The sequence below is a fragment of the Protopterus annectens genome, chromosome 6.part0 (assembly GCF_019279795.1).
Source record: "Protopterus annectens isolate FY-2018-M chromosome 6.part0, PAN1.0, whole genome shotgun sequence".
In the NCBI taxonomy this organism is placed as follows: Eukaryota; Metazoa; Chordata; order Ceratodontiformes; family Protopteridae; genus Protopterus; species Protopterus annectens.
The window spans coordinates 1919222426-1919241559 of record NC_056737.1 but is presented as its reverse complement, the minus strand read 5'-3'; the positions used below and the strand labels follow the sequence as shown (position 1 = coordinate 1919241559).

Here is a 19134-nt window from a genome sequence, read left to right as displayed (position 1 = left end):
TTTCCTTCTGTGAAACAGTATGCTGTTATAGCCTGGTGCAAATTGCACCTTGTGGCCTACAATTTTTAAGGTAACCACTAATTCTCTGCCATGATACAGAAGTGTTTCATTGTAATCCTGGAATTTTATAATAGTGTCCACAGAAGTTATTAATGTTATGTTGTCCATCTCACCTTCCTTCTTTCTGGTTGAGTTCATAGACAATCTCGGCTCTGACTCGGCCACTTCTAAAGCTCGAAGAGTCCTTAGTAGCTCAAGGCTAGAACCTTGTCCCAGCATGCTTAGCAGTAGCTACCCAGATCTCGTTTGCCGCTTGCAGCGTTGAGATTGTCTTCTGCTGGCTCAGGCTAAGTAGTGATTTTTTTCTATATTATTGTTGTTTAAGGCTAAATTTCGTCAGAGTTTAGTAATTTCTTCTTGTGTATCACCCCTATCCTCATTGCTTTTGTATTGCTGTTGTTAGGCCGTCATTTTCTCTCAGGCCTTTACCTATGTGTTGTTGATATTTTTGCTGGCCTGTTTTGCTTCAGGGTTGTTCTCCTGTCTTGTTTTTTCCCTCCTTGCTACCTAGGGAGAAGCTGTTTTAGTTAGAGGCCTTTTCCCTTTGGGAGCAGTAGCCGTTTAACTTAAAGGCTACCCCCTCGTCTTCTTCTCCCCTTTCTTTCTTAACAAAAAAAAAAAAAAAACTCTTCAGTTGTTTGTCCTGTTTCTTTCTGTGGCGTTTGTTTAAAGAGATCCCTAAGCAGTCAGGGTTCAAGAAATGTGATTCGTGTTGCCAGAAAATGTCCCTTACGGATGGACACAAGAGTTCTGTTTATTGTCTAAGGGCGGTCCACCTACAGGATTCGTGCTCTGTCATGCCTTTGTATAAAATGATGCATGTGTTTTGGAAATGGTTATTCCTTTGAAGGCTGTGGAAGCCGAGGTACCAGAATAAACCTGTGTGCATCTAGTTCCTGCTCTTTTGGTGGTTTTCGTGAGTTACTTGGATTTCTTGAGTTGTACTGTTTTGTTTCGTTGTGGAGAGCAGGTTCTATTCTATTTTATGTATCAATGGCAAATTCAGCCCGTTGTGATGAAGGCTTCCGCTTTGCTGATTTGTGTAAGGAAAGAGATGACAAACTGGCGGCGTCTGATCCATGGGGAGTTTCAGCATGCACTGATCGTGATAAGAGGTTTGATGAACTTAAAAAGCTAAGGTACAAAGAAACCTCTTTATTTTACGACACTCGCCTGTTAGAGAAATATGTTAGTTTGTCGATCACACCCGGGGGACTTCGGGTGGACAAACTACTTGCATTTAAATTTAATGATGATGAGACTGAATTTCTTGAGGAATGGAAGGCTGCCTCATTACAGTGTTCTTTAAGTTGGCTTAAGATACTCATTAAACGTAACCAAAGGAACCTGGGGACAGTTCAACTTAAAATTGCAGAGGTGGAGGAAAGTTTGCTTACTGAAATCCCTAGTGAAGTTTTCCGTGTTACAATGAAAGGTATTAATGTAGAGACTAGTAAATTTGAAAATGAAATAGTTTCTAGAAAGAAGAACAAGTTGAATAGAGACATTAATGATTTCAGTAAGAACATTGTATATTTGTGGCAGCGTAAACGGAAAAATGGTACATCCGGAACCGGAAGAACCGAGGGAGCTCCCAGATTCATCAGAGATTCTTCTGTCTCATCTTCTGAAACGGGTACTAGCAGGAAGAGTGTTTCGTTCGAAAGAGTGGATAATGCTGAAGACGTCAGTGGCCAGTCGGAGACGGAAGAACAAGTGAATTGGAATTTTCGCCAGGGTAGTAAGCGAAAATCCAGAAGCAAGGGTCGGAACAGGCGACGTTGAAAAGGAGCAGTTTTCGGCTGTTTCTAGAGAGACTTTGAGGTTGGGACAGTTTGTTTTCTCAAATGTTTTATACATTAATGAACAGAAGCACATTGTGAATTTGTGACTTTGAGGTCACTTCTGATATGGAGCAGGTACTATTGAAAGGCAGCAAGTTTGTGCCTACCAAGATACCAGCTCTTTCAGATTTGATAATTGATATCAAGTGTTTCTGTAGAAAATTGTATTTGAAAACTTTTTTTGAAAGCAAGAAACGTCCCATTGATAATATATTAAGCTCTCTGAATGATTTAGAAATTAATACTGTTATTGAAACCTGCATTTCTTCGGATGCTTTGTCAAGTTCTTTTGATTCTCTGCTGAATCTTTCCATATATGATTATGAAACTTCTGTTTTAAATGAGGGGGCCTTGGATAAATCTGAATCTGATTTATGTAATGTTGAGACTGGGCGTTTTGTGACAGGCTATGGTAAACTTGAAGTTCCTAGTTTGCCAAGTCACAGTTCCTTCTTTCCACCTAAAAATTCTGCTATTTTGAAAGCTTTTGAGAATGTGTTACTTGGTAAAGTAGAAGCCGAGTATGGAAACTTTATGAAAAAATATTTTTCTTATAATCTCACAAAAAATGAATGGAACGCTTTAAAAGATATGCAAGCTGTTTGTGACACATATGCTTTTTGTCAAGCAGATAAGGGAGGGAATTGGGTAATTATGGACAGGGCACACTATTTGAAGATGGTGTTTGACTTATTATCAAATGAAGAGGTTTATGTTGAGTTGCCAAATAATCCTGTCTTAGAATATAATAGAGCCCTATTAGAGTTACTGGAGAGGGGAGAGAGACTGGGTTTCCTTACTAGTAAAGATGTTAAAAAACTTTACATTACTAATCCTAAGGATCCCAGCTTCTACGCCCTACCGAAGATACATAAAAATCTTGCAGATCCTCCTGGTCGCCCTATAGTTTCTTGTTGCGGTTGCTTTCTTGAACACATTGGTATATTATTGGATAGTATTCTTAAGAAAGAATTGGTTCATGTTTCTTCACATATTAGGAATACAAATGATTTTTGTATTAAGGTTAAGAACATGCAATGGGATAGTAATTTTTACTGGGCCACGGTGGATGTAAAGGCACTTTATACTAGTATTAAGACGAGATGGGGGTTGGAGGCCATATGTAGTATATTGGGGGAGGGCCCACGCACCTCTTTTACTATTTCTTTGTTAGAGTTTGCATTAACACACAATTATTTCTGCTGTGAAGATAAGATATTTCTGCAAAAAGAAGGCACCGCAATGGGTGCGAACTTTGCTCCTAGTTATGCAATATTGTTTATGTCCTTTTTTGAGATTACTTTTCTGTATAGGTTGGAATTTTTTCAGAACAATGTTGTACTCTATTATAGATATATTGATGATTTGATTTTTGTATGTACTGGCAGTATTGTTGATTTTGAAGGCTTTATTGCCAGTTTACATGGGAACAGATTTGGTCTTGAATTCACTTACATTCTGAATAAAAGTACTATTCAGTTTTTAGATATTTTGTTATATGTGGACTCTAATAATAGAGTACAATATAGACCATACAGGAATGTCACGGCAACCAACAATTTTTTACATGCCACTAGTGAGCACCCAAGGCATTTGATTGAAGCACTACCTTATGGTGAGTTTAAACGGACTTTGGAGCACACCTCTGAGACTATTTTGCTAAACTTTGAATTTGAGATGGTTACAAATAGGCTCTTGGAAAGAGGTTACTCTGAGCTTTCCATAAAGAATAGTAGTGATAGATTGTTAAGTCTTGATTCATTTATTAGGAAGACAGATAAATTCTATGATTCTAGGGAGAATAGTTCTGTTTTGAATAAAGAGAACAGAATCTTTCTAGTTAATAAGTATTCTTCCTTTTCTCCTACTCTTAAGGAAATAGTAGATTTTCTTTGGCCTATTGTTTGTCATAATGACGAAATTGGTCATTTATTTCCAAATAGAGTATGTTTTTCATATGGCAGATATGCAAATTTAAAAGAAAAGTTAAAATTTAAATCAAATATTAGATCAAATATGTCAAATGTTTTTCCATCAACTAAAGGCATGTTCAAATGTGGAAAATGTAGAGTTTGTTCAAAGGTCATGAATCTAACAGGAAGTTGCATTAATGGCATAAAATATCGAGCTCAGGATACGTTTAACTGCAGATCTTGTGGGGTGGTTTATATAGTGGGCTGTGGATGTACTCCACCTAAATACTACATAGGACAAACCAAACGCCAGCTAAAGTTGAGAATTATGGAACACATGGGTGATATTAGAAATGGCAGAATCGAAAATCCAGTTTCTGAACATTTTAATACATTACACAATGGAAATCTGGATTCTTTCTTTTTCTGTGCTTTGGCTAGACCTGACAGTTATAATACTGGGAATTTCCTATGTAAGCTGCTAAAATTGGAAAGTATGTTTATTCTCAACTTTGGTACTTTGAAACCTAAAGGTTTAAATTTAGAAAATAACTTGACCATTATGCAGTATTAGAAAAACTAATTTTTGTATTGTGTATTTTATATTGCTTCCTGCATTCTCTTAAAATACTTAAACATATCCAAAAATACCTTTTACTGTTTGTGTCTTAGTAATTTTTCTTCTATGACCCCTTTAATTCTGTTAATAATGTATGATTATCCAATTAACTAATTAAGAAAATTTAAGAAAATTTGTATAAAATGATGCATGTGTTTTGGAAATGGTTATTCCTTTGAAGGCTGTGGAAGCCGAGGTACCAGAATAAACCTGTGTGCATCTAGTTCCTGCTCTTTTGGTGGTTTTTGTGAAAAATATGAGAGGCGTCCATAGACTTTAATGGAAGCAAGTTAAGCATGCAAGTTAAGCATGTGCAGACACCCATTAAAGTCTATGGACTGCCTCCTTAAATGATGCCGCATTGGGACATGGTAAAATTATTTGAGTCATAGTTTTAATAAATAATTTCCAAAGCTTTTATTAGAAAATGGCCTAAATAACTAAGGTGACACTTGTGTAAAATGCATAGTGGCATTTAACTCACTAGATACTGCTATGACAAAGTAAAAAATGGCAAAACATTTTACTGATCATGGACTCCAGAATTCTTTGACTAGTCTTTCAGCTTTCTGGCTGCCTTTTCCTCTTTCAGAATAAAAACATTCATTCTTGATTCATTTAGCTTTTGGTATGCGTTGCTTTTAGCTAATACAAGTTTGACACATAAAAGGTTCAGACTGGTCTTCCACCTCCATCACACTCCACACCAAGATAGCTTTTAATAAGCAGTAATCTAACCTACTAGCACTACCTCCATTACTAGTTGTACATGTTTAGTCTAGTTCTTCTGGATACAACACCCTGCAGAAATCTTTCAAACTCAGACTTTAAATGCTCCGGCATAATTCCTTTTTACACTTGGGGAGATGAGTTTTGCCTGTAGGGATCCTTTTCGTCTTCATATGGCAGACAGCATTAAAATCCTGTATGCCATAATTGTCTCTGCATGCATATATTTAAATGTGGCCCAAAATTCTTTTAACCGGATTGACTCCTCCTCATTTGGTCCATAGAAGTTCTTTAAGAAAAGATCGTAAGTGTCCATGGATTAGAGCACACTTGGAAGCAAATGATCAGAAGGCTTTGACAGATCTGTATAGAATTCCTTAGAAAATGTCTGGCAGAGCACAGTTCCTTCTACTAGTTTGCCTTCTTTATGGCATTTTTTTTTTACAACTGAGGAGAGTAATGTAATTTTGTTTATTATTACATCTTTATCTTTCACAAACTTTTCATCCTTTTAATTTTGGTGCAGCTCTTCTTTTAAATTTTATCTTTGTAGTAAATCAATGTTACACTTCTTTGTTTTTTGTTCCTTCTGGATTGCTTTGTCTTTGAAACATACATATACCCTCCACATTCCAGGTTACAAAGTACAGCTTCCCCTTAGAACTTCCATAGCAATTCTTTCTACTTCATTGCAGGCAAAGCAGAGCAGTTCTATCCTTAATGAAGGTACAGAATACAGGTTCACACTGGAGAATAGTTATATTTGGAGTAGTTCTCTGAACATGTTCAGTTCTCTGGTGGAAGGGCCAGTATTGTCAACTGAGAGTCCGAGACCATCCCAAGTTCCGGATTTGCTTCTGTCTGAAGAACTTCCTGGATTGTAGTGTCTGGATTAGCAAGTAGCATTTCAGTTTTATCCTTGAATGCACTTTCTAAGACTGTAAACATATTGGAGGATCCCGTGCTAATAATACAGGCCAGTTGTTTCCCTTACAATGATTTTAGAGCAGACATTTTTTTCTTTTTTTTCGTCAGTGTCCTGGTACCCATTCCCTTTCCTCCCATCTGAAGATTTGGTCAGAGAGACAGCAGACAAGCCTGTCTTCTTTTGCACCCCCATCCCGTTTATTGAAATAAAAGGATTGTGACTTGGTAGCCGAAAAACTTTCTACTTCCCCTGTCATATAGTAGTTGTAAACTGTCCCAGTTTGTTAAAATTAACTTTGCAGGATACCTAAGTTGCACCATATACCCCACATTTCTGGTTTTCTTGATAGTAGGTGCAAAAGCTTTCCTTCTGTGAAACAGTAGGCTGTTATAGCCTGGTGCAAATTGCACCTCGTGGCCTACAATTTTTAAGGTAACCACTAATTCTCTGCCATGATACAGAAGTGTTTCATTGTAATCCTGGAATTTTATAATAGTGTCCACAGAAGTTATTAATGTTATGTTGTCCATCTCACCTTCCTTCTTTCTGGTTGAGTTCAGAGCCAATCTCGGCTCTGACTCGGCCACTTTTAAAGCTCGAAGAGTCCTTAGTAGCTCAAGACTAGCCCCTTGTCCCAGCATGCTTAGCAGTAGCTACCCAGATCTCGTTTGCCGCTTGCAGCGTTGCGATTGTCTTCTGCTGGCTCAGGCTAAGTAGTGATTTTTTTCTATATTATTGTTGTTGTTGTTTAAGGCTAAATTTCGTCAGAGTTTAGTAATTTCTTCTTGTGTATCACCCCTATCCTCATTGCTTTTGTATTGCTGTTGTTAGGCCGTCATTTTCTCTCAGGCCTTTACCTATGTGTTGTTGATATTTTTGGTGGCCTGTTTTGCTTCAGGGTTGTTCTCCTGTCTTGTTTTTTCCCTCCTTGCTACCTAGGGAGAAGCTGTTTTAGTTAGAGGCCTTTTCCCTTTGGGAGCAGTAGCCGTTTAACTTAAAGGCTACCCCCTCGTCTTCTTCTCCCCTTTCTTTCTTAACAAAAAAAAAAAAAAAAAACTCTTCAGTTGTTTGTCCTGTTTCTTTCTGTGGCGTTTATGTTTAAAGAGATCCCTAAGCAGTCAGGGTTCAAGAAATGTGATTCGTGTTGCCAGAAAATGTCCCTTATGGATGGACACAAGAGTTCTGTTTATTGTCTAAGGGCGGTCCACCTACAGGATTCGTGCTCTGTTATGCCTTTAGTGCATGAGTTTTGCAGAAGAGGTGCAATAAACTTATTTTTAGAGGGTTATTAAAACCCCAGGTTGAAGTAGCATTAGACACTCAGCCCTTAAAAAAATCCGATGACAAACTGGCATCTTCATCAGTTCCACCTTCGGTGCAGACAAACTCTAGATCTAAAACTACTGACCCTTCGAAGCGGAGTCTTGGCTCCGAGGAGTCCTTTTCTTCAGTGGCTCCATCAGTGTCTTAGAAGCCGTCCCAGACCCAAAAGAGATCCAGATCTCCTTTGCTGGACCCGGTAAGATTTCTGCCTCAGTCTCCACTGTTGTAGTCAGTGGCAGGTAGTCACCAGTCCTCAGCCCACTCTTCTCAATCATCCAGGAGCTTATCAGATGATGATATGGAGAGAGTGGTGAAGAGGCTGCTCAAGACACCGGTATTTGCAAAATTGTTGTCAAGCCCAGCCCAGAAGGAAGTGGCTCCGTCCTCAGAAACACTCCCTGTCTCGATTCCTCCTCTGACTACGTCCAGTTTGGAGCTGGCGTGCATGGAAGTAGTGGTTGAACCATCGGTTCCGACAACCCTTGTCCAACCCTGCTCTCCCCCTCGAAGCCTCGGCGCAGGTGAGTTTGGTTCCCACATCTGCCTCGGAGCCATCGCTTTTGGTGCAGAGAAGGTCTCCAGGCTCCTCAGAGCCAGAGCCTCCCTCCGTTCCATATCGCGGTTCCTTCGAGGTGATGAGGAGAGTACTGTCTACTGAGGCAGCTCCACCCTCTGCTCTATTGGCTCCGTCCCCATCGATACCGGTGTCTGCCTTGGATCCTTCTCTCTGTCCCAAGCGTAGGGAACCAATGCCCCAGGACGCCCCACAGGGCGACCCCTCTTCTTCTGAGACCTCTCCTGAGCATGCCTCAGAGTAGGTTCCCAGGAAGAAAAAATGTAAGAGGAAGCATGTGGACTTCCCTGAGTCTGTCACTTTTGACACGGACTTGGATGACTCGGAAGAGTCCCCACTGTCCTCCTCTAAGGATCTCTTTCTCGAGCATCCTGGAAATCCTTAGGCAGAGGAGAAACTGGAAGTCTCTTGCCCCTTTTGAGGATGAGTCCGTGTACCTGGATTTTGGTTCCTACTCTCCACCTCCTGGGTGTCTCCGCCTTTCGACCCACTTTTGTCTGGAGTGAGTCAAAAGGCATGGAGTGCTCCAGAAACCATGGAGCCCATTCCAAGATGGCCTAACAAGTTCATCACTGCACCAGAGGACAAGACATTTCTCTCTAAAGGTGTGTCAGTTGTTGCTATGGTGGTGGCAGCAGCCACCAAGAAGGAACTCGCAGAGGCTTCCTCTTCTATCCATCTGCCAAACAAGGAGTCTAGAGCCATGGATAGATATGGAAGTGTGTTTTCTCTTCAGCAGCCTTTTCTCTTCGGTCACTGAACTATTTGTCTCATTTCACAAGACTTTAGAGGGATCTCCTTAAAGAGCTGGGAGATACCCTCCAGGATCCTTCATCTGAGGGAGCGGCTTCCAAGTTGGCTAACAGCCATTGTTAGCTCCTCCATGCACCTGATTTCTTATGCAGCAGATGGAGCGGGTAGGGCTGCAAGGTACAGGAGTGGCTCTTTGCAGACCCTCCTGGATGCGCCTTTGTCAATTTGCAGAGCCCTTCGAGTCCTCCTTTACAAACTTTGATGGCTTGGCCTTGTTCAGGCCGCAAGTTCGAGAGACTATTACCAGGAGTGAACGAGATGGAAAAACACTGTCTGCCGTAGGAGTCCGTTTTTCCACTCCATCCCGGCCTTATCCCAAAGGCCAAAAGAGTGGCAAAATGTGGTTCTGTAAATTGCCGCACACTCTTGGAGATAACTCCCCCAGGGGCAGAGGGGAAATAATAATGGGAGGCGCCGACCTCGTGGCAGGGGTCCGCAACAGGGTGACAGAGATAAGTTCTCTGCCAGGCCCTTTCAGAATCCCTGAAGGATTGCCCGGCTGCCCACCTCTGGAGGCAGTCGGGGGCAGAATATCACTGCACACAAAAGCCTGGCAAGATAGAAGATGCGTGGGTATGGTGCATAAAATCCATGGGTTACAAAATTCCTTTCTCCCAAACACCCCCAAGAAGTCAGAAATGATAAATCCCAGATGTTCCACCCAATCTTCAGGATCAAGCAGCCTTGGAAGTAAAAAAAAAGAGCCATTCAGGAAGTCCCCGCAGACCAGATCGAATCCGAAACTAACTCAAGGTTTTTTTTAGTTCCAAAAAAGACAGGGGACTGGAGACCTATCCTGGATCTCGGCAAATTAAACAGGTCAGTAAAGAAGACCAAGTTTCGGATGGTGAAACTGCAGTCCATTCTACCCTTTTTTGGTCATGATGATTGGATGTGCTCTATCGATCACCAGGACGCATACTACCATATAAAAATGGGCAGGCAGTCCAGGAGACACTTACGCTTCCATCTGGGAGCCAGTCATTACCAGTTCAGAGGTCTGCCCTTTGGTCTTACCACAGCCCCCAGGGTGTTCACCAAATGCATGGCAGTAGCGACGGCTCACCTGAGACATTTGGGATTCCAGGTGTTTCCTTATCTAGATGACGCCGCCACCAAGCATCATCGCTTAAAGGCCAGGAATCACACGATTCACACTTGTACACATCTAGGAATCACAATAAACTATGAAAAGTCTGCCTTGTTGCCCTCTCAGTGTATTACTTTCATAGGCGCTCAACTAAATACAAGAGACATGGTAGCCAAACTCCAGCAGGAAATACCATTTGACGTCAGGTCTCTTTCCTCTAGTCAAAGTCAAAGGTTCACGCATGACTAGTACTGAAGGTCCTGGGCTTGATGGCGGCTGCCATTACTCTAGTCCCGTTAGCTCGTCACCAAATGAGAATTTTGCAGTGGCTCCTTTCAACTCAGTGGTCATATCAGGTTCTACCTATGTCACACATGATCTTAATCACAGATACTTGCAAGAAAGATCTACAGTGGTGGCTCCACTCTCCCCTAGTTACTCTAGGCAGACCCTTTGTAGCCCCTCATCCGGTAGCCACAGTGACCACTGACGCTTCCCAGTTTGGGGAGGGCATAATCTAGGACAGACAGTCCAAGGAACTTGGCAACCTCACGAGTACCATTTGCACATCAATGTCCTGGAGATGAGAACGGTGTTGTTAGCGTTGCAAGCACTTCATGACTCTCTTCCTCTGGGCTATATAGCAGTTCAGACTGACAACATGTCAGTGGTGTAGTACTTCAATAAACAGGGTGGAACCAAGTCTTTCCCCCTGTGTCAGGAGGCCCTTCAAGTATGGCAAAGGGTGATTTCTTCTCCGTGTTTTCTCATTGCAGCGCACATCCCGGGAAAGTCCAGTGTGATAGCGGGCAAGCTCAGCAGGGCAATTCTCATGCCCCACAAACGGTCTCTGAAACAAGATGTGGTGGATATGATCTTCCATATATGGGGCCAGTCATGCTGCAGTCTTTTTGGCTCGCTTCTAAACAAATGCAGCAACTAATTTGCCCTAGTTCCCCCACCGGGACAGTCACCCAGAGATGCACTTATCCATGATTGGCCCACCAGGAACCTTTACACCTTTACCCTTCTTTCCTTTAATTCCAGAAGTTCTTCAGAAAGCAAAGTTGCTGAATCGCAAGCTGATCCTCATTGCCCCATACTGGCCTCGTCGGTTATGGTTTCCCATTTCTTTGGCATTACCTGCAAGAGGAGCCTTGGGTTCTGGACCCGGTTCCAGACCTCCTGACACATCATTCGGGTGCTCTTCATCTCTCCATTCAAACTCTCAAGCTGACCACTTGGTTTCTCCACTTCCAGTCCTAGCCAGGCTCAAAGATATCTCACCTGTGGTTCAACATCTTGTCTCTTGTCATAAACCAACTACGAGGAAACATTGCACTAGTAAATGGAAGAGGTTCTCCTTCTGGGCCGAACAAAATAACATTGATCCCTTTACAGCTCCAATTTCAAAAATCTTGGACTTCCTGGCAGAAACCTTTGAGAAAGGAGCAGCGGCTGCTGCGATTTGAGTTCAAATGGCTTCCTTTTCCAATTTTCATGTGGGCCTTCTAGGTTCTAACATCATGTCCCACAAACTATGTAGGGCCTTTTTGAAAGGTGCTACCCCATTAAGGCCTCCTATCAGAGAACCTCTCAATCCTTGGGGATTTAAATTTAGTACTAGCGGCTTTGATCCTCCCTCCCTTTGAACCAGCCACTTCATGTCCTCTAAAGTTCTTATCATGGAAGACCCTCTTCCTGAATGCTGTTACATCAGCTAGGCGGGTTTCTGAGCTTACAGGCACTTTCCATCCGCCCGCCTTACATGATCTTTCAAAAGGATAGGGTATCTCTTAAGAACTAATCCTTCCTTTTTACCAAAAGTCTGTTCAGAGTATAATTTGAATCAGTCAATTGAACTTCCTGTTTTCTTCCCAAATTATGGCAACAAGGCAGGGTATAAGTTACATCAGTTGGATGTCCACAGGCAGTAACGATTTTATCTTCAAAGAACCAAGGACATCAGAAAATCAGATCAACTGTTTGTATCCTTCTCACAGAGTAAACAAGGCTCACCAGTTTCCATAGTGACCTTGTCAAAATGGCTGTCCAATAATATTACTTATGCTTATGAGTTTCGGAATGTGTGTGTGTCCCGGGAAAGGTAAGGGGACATTCTACTAGGTCCTTGGCTACCGCCACATCTTTTCAAGCTAAACTTCCATTAGATACTATTTGTGCGGCAGTAACATGGGCTACTCCCTATACCTTCATTATTCATTACAAAGTGGATATGGCCTCTCAGAACAATGCATCCTTTGGTTCCAGAGTTCTGAAGTCTCTTTTCCAATGAGCCACCCAAGATTTAGGTGCTGGGGACGCTGTCCCAACCAGAAAGAAGGAAGGCGAGATGGACAACATAACATATAGAAGTTATGTTCTTACCATAACGTTCTATGTTTGTTGTCCTTTATCTCGCCTTCCTTCTTGTGTCCCTCCCTTTTTACCCCATCCTGGATGATTGAGAGGAGTTCCCTTTTTGGGCTGTTTTGCCTGAGTTTCCTTTGCTTTTTAGCTGTTACTATAGTCCTTGTCACCATTGTTCTGTTTTTTGGTGCAAGGAAGCAGTATTATTTACTTTCCTCCTTTATTTGGTAATTTATAGTTCTATCTAGTGGTTAGTTGTCACAAACGAGATCTGGGTAGCTACCGCTGAGCATGCTGGGATAAGGGGCTAGCCTCGAGCCAGGCTCTACTGATTGTGACCCTGTCTGCATGTCTGAAGGAATTGTTGAGTCTATAGTTATGATCTCTTCGCTGTTCCTCCAGATACAACATCAGAGACAAGAAGGTAACCTGCAAGTATTGTCAGATATTTTTATGGTTGGTTAAAGTTATCTTAATATGATTAAAGTTGATAATTGTGGTACGTACAAAAGGAAATAAATTCTCCACAGCCAGTTTTATGGGTCCCATATCCTTGGCCAAACTGCTGATGGGGTCCACCATGTTGTTTTATTTCTGGAGGATCATGGTGTTTATTGACACAGAAATGAAAAAGTGATCAATTCCTGTCAGTCACCAACACTTCCATTGTTAATACGTTATGATACACTAGAAATACTACTTAAACTGAATTTTTATGCCTTAAAATACAATCAATTCCACCTGACAAGAGAGGAGCAAACACTCAAGGCACTGTTCCTTTTCATTGCCCTTGCATACTCCAATAACTTGCCAGACAGCTGGGTGACTGACCACTCTTTCTTATGATTTATAAAGTCCATCCAAAGTTTGGAGCTTTTTGTAAATGAAACATGCCTCACCCTTAATATTTGCATCAGTTTTCTTGGTTCTTTTCCGTTAACGGGGCAGCAGCTTTTTTGGGACTAGTTTTAATGTAGTCTTCCTTGTCGGAGTGCTATTCATTTTCTGACATGTCACTACTACTTATTTTACAGTCCTGTTGTGGTTTTTCTTTTGCTTTTCTTCTGCGACCATGTGCCAAGAAAACATACAGTGCAACGTTCACTTCTACTAAGACATGTTTCTTACCGTAATAATGATAGAATGAAGAACACCCCTTTACACGGCAGTCGTCTTAAGCCTTGTTTAAAACAGAAGCATAACACAGTTTGAGTAGCGTGATGCCAGTAGTTTATGAAATGTGGTTGATAAAAACAAAAATTAGGTTTTTTGCGGTGTACACATAATTTTCTCCATGTTTGCATTCCACAATGGTTACAACTTGGTAAATAAATAAATGGCTGGGGTAGTGATCATAATGGAAATCACAGGGATTTTCGTATAGAGGTCCATAGTTTTGTGTGTGTGTGTATATACCTAGTGTTTTAATGGGTCTCTGACTTCTTCCAAAAAGCTTACTGATACGACAGCTGGTGAACCAATGACTGTGTGTGTGTGCAATGCATTCTGCGATGGATGGAAATCAAACAGAGAATTTGTGTGTGCGTGTGCTTCCGTGTGTTTACTTATCATTGCGTGCCTGAAAGATTTGACAGGAGACCAAACAGCAATTTGCACTGTACTGGAGGAAGTGGCCCAATTGACTACAATCTGAAAGTGTAAACTGTATAAAGGAGGACTGTGAATATAGTCCTAATTTTGCATTTCCCTTTATTGAAGACTACTTGCGCTTCAGTTACATTTTTAGGATGGCTCAGAACACCCATTTTACTCAATAAACACGTTTCATTCAATCGCTCATTACCGTTATTCGGAAATGTGTAATTTTCGGAGGGGTGGATATGTTTAATATACTGTTATTCATATTATATTTGTTTTGACTGTGGTTGACAACAATAAAGAGTTATCTATTTCATTTATTTCAGAAAATGTATACCAATTTCTGTTTGGTGATGATTGCAGCCCTGTTAACGGAAAAGTATCATTTTCTTTAGTGGGAAAGATTTGGTTTTAGGAGGGGTGCCACACTTTTTCTGTTTTTCTGTAATGTGAGTGGGATAACTAAAGGTAATGAAGGTGGAGTTTACGAAGAAGATTTCATTGAAAGTTGTCTTACAAAAAACATGCAGTGGTAGGAAGTGTTCAAAAAAAGTATTAACCTGCTGATTGAAAACCACCTAAAGACCTTGAGCTACTGTAGGTATCTTACAGATCCATCTTTGCTTGGTCTTCTGTTTTGTACAATCATTCATTGTTTAACTCTGAAACAGTGTGCATTATATTTGTTAGTTGCTGTTATTACTGTTCTTTGCATCTTACAGGTGAAAGATGATGTGAATGCTGGCAACCTTCTTGTTAAACGTGGGCACATTGAGTTTGAAAATGTGTACTTCAGCTACGTTGATGGGTAAGTCTGAAGTTAATTTACTACTTTGCATCTTTTTAGGCAAAAAGTTGAGGATTAACTTGTCATGAAATGCTGTACAGGTTAGTGGCCTAACAAACATCACTGACTGCCTGCTATGTCCTTGTGTTTTTACTGCAGTGAAGTATTCTTTTTATGCATTTTTCTTGCAGCAAGAAGGTTGATTGCCTTCAGTCCATGCCAGCATTTAATCAGCCATAACAATATACTGGCAAAAAAAATGCTGTCATAATGAAGTATCTGTAGGGTTCATCAGCAGACTTTCAAAAATTCTAAATTGTAACTTTGGTCTGTTGTTCTCGAGATTGGGCTGCAATATTTAAGTCTGCACAAGGTCATCTGTATTACAGCTGAATAGGGTGAGAGGCATAAACCCCACCGGAATGCATTATGTTCTAAAGTCCATAAACAGAGTGTGCTGTATCTTAAGAATAGTAGGTGACTCAAAGGTCAGTTTTTAAGAATTTCATGGGTGGTGTCTTATGATCAAACATTCCAGTTAGAATGTAAAATACTTGTGAATATGTTCCTTACTGTGGGGGGTACCCTGATAAATTTGTGAATGATATCAGAAAGGTGGTTGAGTCCAAGAGGAACAAACGCTAGGTTTACTCCACTACTTGGTCAAGGGCTTATGAGGAACCTTAATGCCCAACATATAAATAATGATGGTTTCAAGAGGAGTTTTATCATTAAATATCACCTACTTACACAATTGGTAAAAGGTATTGTTTTCAAGAAATTGTTTTGATGAAAAGTTGCCTAAAATTTTAGGTGACAAACCTGTTTTTTTACTTATGAAAGTGGGTTTAATATTAATATCTTAGAATGGAGCATAGAGTTGGACAGAAATTGGAAACAGCAGATGGGTTCCATCATGTGCCGTCACTGTGATCATTGTCCATTCAGTTTTGAAGGAAGTGAAGTTAACATCAAGGAACATCTAAAAGCTGTCAATCTTGCCAGTGGTTGTAATTTTGTCTAGAGGCATTATTTGCATTGCAGTTTGTTATGCCTATGGTGAATGTTATACAGGCAAAACTGAAAGATTATTGAGTCGATGTTTTTACAAACATAATTCTAATATTAGAAGATGTTATGAGTGTTTATAAAGGGTTTTCTCTGGATTATCATACAATTAATTTACCTATGAAGCAATTTGATGTATTGATGAAATAATTTTATAAGGAATCTTTTTTTTTTTTTTTTTTTAATTTTAGTGGGTAGTTTGATCATTTGACTGAGTGACATTATTTATAAAAAGTGACTTGTATGTGTATTAGTTGGTTCTAATGAATTCCATTTGTTTATAAGAGGATGAAAGCACTAAACCTGTCGATAAATTTAATGTTTTTTTTTTCCTTCTGGTGTTGGAGTCTTTTTACTTTGTTGGGGATGAATTTGGGTTGGTTACTAGCAATTTCTTGTCTCTGTGGGCTGTATTGTTTTGGATTGGAAGTGTTCAGCCTTTGGTTTTTAGATGTCTTCACAGGATTTATTCACCCATACTTGGGTGAATGTGAACATTAATTGTTTTACCAGCAGTGAATATTCCTCCTGTCCATTTTATCCAGTGAAAGCATGAGACTTGTTAAGTTGCTCAGTCAGAATTTGGGCAGAGTTTGGGACCTGTGTGATGTTCTTCATGTTTCACTGTTGCAGTCCTCACTTTTGGGTTATCTGCTTGCAGTAGCCCTCAGTCGGCCTGATTAACAAAGTCTTGGGTCCTGCGTCGGTTGCTGTCCCTTCATCCATGACATCAGGTCGTCAGCGGTATAAAACATGCAGCCAACGCCATTACATCAGTCTTTCTTGCCGTGCGGTGCAGGAAGCAGAAGCAGTTCGCAAGTGCCAGTCAGCTGACTCCTGAAATTTTTGTTTTAGAGTTTCAGAACAGAAGTCTTCAACTAAAGCTAAGTACCCCGTTGAGGAAATTTTTTCTTGCTCCTTACCGATGTCAGTAAAAGTTAATTGCATTACTTGTGGAAAGCAAATACCTCACAAAGATTTTCATTCATACTGTATTCCTTGCCTAGGCCCTGACCAGGACGTACCCTGCTTTCGGTTTTGCGCTTTATTTAATCAGCGCACTATCCGTTGTTGGTATATTTTCGCCTCTAAATATTTCAGTTCTCTGTTTAATTATCCATAAATGTCGTCGGTTAGCCATCTGACTACCGAGATTCTGAAAAAAACACAAGGATAAAGACAAAGACAGACTGCTGAGGTCCAAAACTGCCGACAACGCTTCTCCTAAGGCAGTTGCCAGTTTGGTACTCAAGTGAGGTACTTTCGCAGCCCCTGATACCCGCTACTTCTGATTCATAGGCCTCTACTGAGACCCATTCGGAGTCTGGTATGCCACGAGATGCTTCAACTATGGAACCTGCCGATGTCTCTACCTTGGATGGGTCCGGAGCCACTGTGCAGGCACTAGCTTTTGAGGGTGTATTCAGGCCTACGGACTTGCTTATTAAACTGATGCCTCCTCCTTCTCTTAGGCCTAAATATCGAACCATGTCTAAAAAACCGACGCCCGGGCCGTATGCTCAGGCCTGTGCTGGTGGCCATCTACCCCCCAACCAGTGGGTAGAGGCCCAAAACCCTGTCAACAAATTATATTCATGGGAGAAAGCTTGAATACAACTTCCCAGATGGCTTTCCTCAAGCCAGAGAAACGGATTCATTTGACAACCTACTTCAAACAAGTGGCCACAAAAAAACAGCTATCTGCAAGGCAAATACTGCAAACCTTTGGATTCATGGCCTCCTGCATTCTTCTAATTCCATATGCAAGGCTGCATATGAGGAAACTGCAATGGAGGGCAGTCCTCCTCACGTTGCAAGCCTTTCGGGATTGCCTTCCTCTGGGAAAGGTGGCAGTTCATACAGAGATTGTTAGTGGTCTGGTACATCAACAAGCAAGGGGGAACACATCCTTACCCACTGTGCAGAGAGGCCATGAGACTGTTGGAATGGGCAATCTCTTCCAATTGCTTAGTTCTTGTAATGCACCCTAATAATGGGAGAATTCAACTACCCCACCATTAACTGGGGAAATTACTCCTGTACCAACTACTTCACTCAATGATTTCTGGAATTCATAAATTCCAATGCCCTGGATCAACTTATCCACACCCCCACCAGGGGCAACAATATCCTAGACCTAATCATTTCCAACATGAGTTACCGGTGTTCCACACCTGAAGTCAACTCCTCGTTGGTCAGATCCGACCATAAGCTAATCAACCTAGATAAGCGCATCCCGTCCCCACCCAATATTAAGGAAACCACAGTAAAACATTTCTCCAAAGCCAACTTCATGCTTCTTAAGACAGAAGTGGCGAACTTCATGGCACCCATGCAGATGGACAATACAGTTATGACTGGTGAATCCTACACAAATGCACTCTATAAGTACTTACATGAGTGCATGGATTGTGCTATCCCAAATAGAACCAAGACACTATCCTCCAGAAAAAGGAAGCCAATCTGGTGGTCCGCTGCCATAAACTCTACAAAAGAAGGAAGTAACTGTTACAAAAGAGAGTAAAATCCCATGAGTGGACGAGCTCCCTGGTCAGCCTCAGTGAGAAACTGAGATCCCTTATAAGATCCTCCAAAGCTAGCTATGAAAACAAAATCGCCACTTATTCTAAGGGCAACCACAAAGCATTCTATAGCTATGTCAAGAATCTCAATGGCAACACCCAGATCTGCTCTGAGTTACAGCACAATGGCATGAAAATTACAGTACCAACTGATATTGCAAACATCCTGACAGGTAGGTTCAGTGCTAACCTCACCCCCTAAAGGGCCTATATCTCTACAGGAAGAAAAACAAAAACACAGCATCCAGGCTGCATTTTACACTAACTTCAGAACGAACTGGCTCCCCACCTAAGCACCATGTTCATAGTCTCACGTCAGGCTTTGTGCCCACTGAATGGTGCACAGCAACAGTTATCCCACTCCACAAAGGGGGAGCTACCACTGATCCTGGGAACTAGCGCCCTATCAACCTGACGAGCCTGGTCTGCAAGACCATGGAACGTACCATCATTAAACTCATAAACAAAGATATTGGTAACCTCCATACTCTGGACCCCACCTAGTTCGGGTTTGTGAAAGGCAGATCATGCCTTCTGAACCTGATCGACGTCTTTGAGGCAGTCACCAAAGCCGTAGATGAGGGTAAGGTGGTTCACACAGCCTGTCCTGATCTCACCAAGGCTTTTGACACCATCCCCCATTCTGGAATTATAGCTAAACTAACTAAACTAGGTATAAATCCCTACGTCAGAAGATGGGTTGCCAACTGGCTCACTGACAGAACCCACACTGTAAAAGTTGCAGACTCCAAATCTGACTTCAAACCAGCGACAAGTGGAGAGTACCACAGGGTTAGGTCCTGGGACCTCTCCTCTTTGTTATCTATTTTTCTGA

General features: G+C 41.4%; 1 protein-coding gene across 1 annotated transcript in view; it reads left to right on the top strand.

Moving 5' to 3' along the window:
• ABCB6 (ATP binding cassette subfamily B member 6 (Langereis blood group)) overlaps window positions 1–19134 on the top strand; it is a 1916984-nt gene that overhangs the window by 1002441 nt on the left and 895409 nt on the right. The window contains exon 13 of the mRNA XM_044075230.1: window positions 14585–14670. Within this exon, the coding sequence (XP_043931165.1) occupies window positions 14585–14670 (86 nt within the window). The remainder of the gene's footprint in view (window positions 1–14584; window positions 14671–19134) is intronic.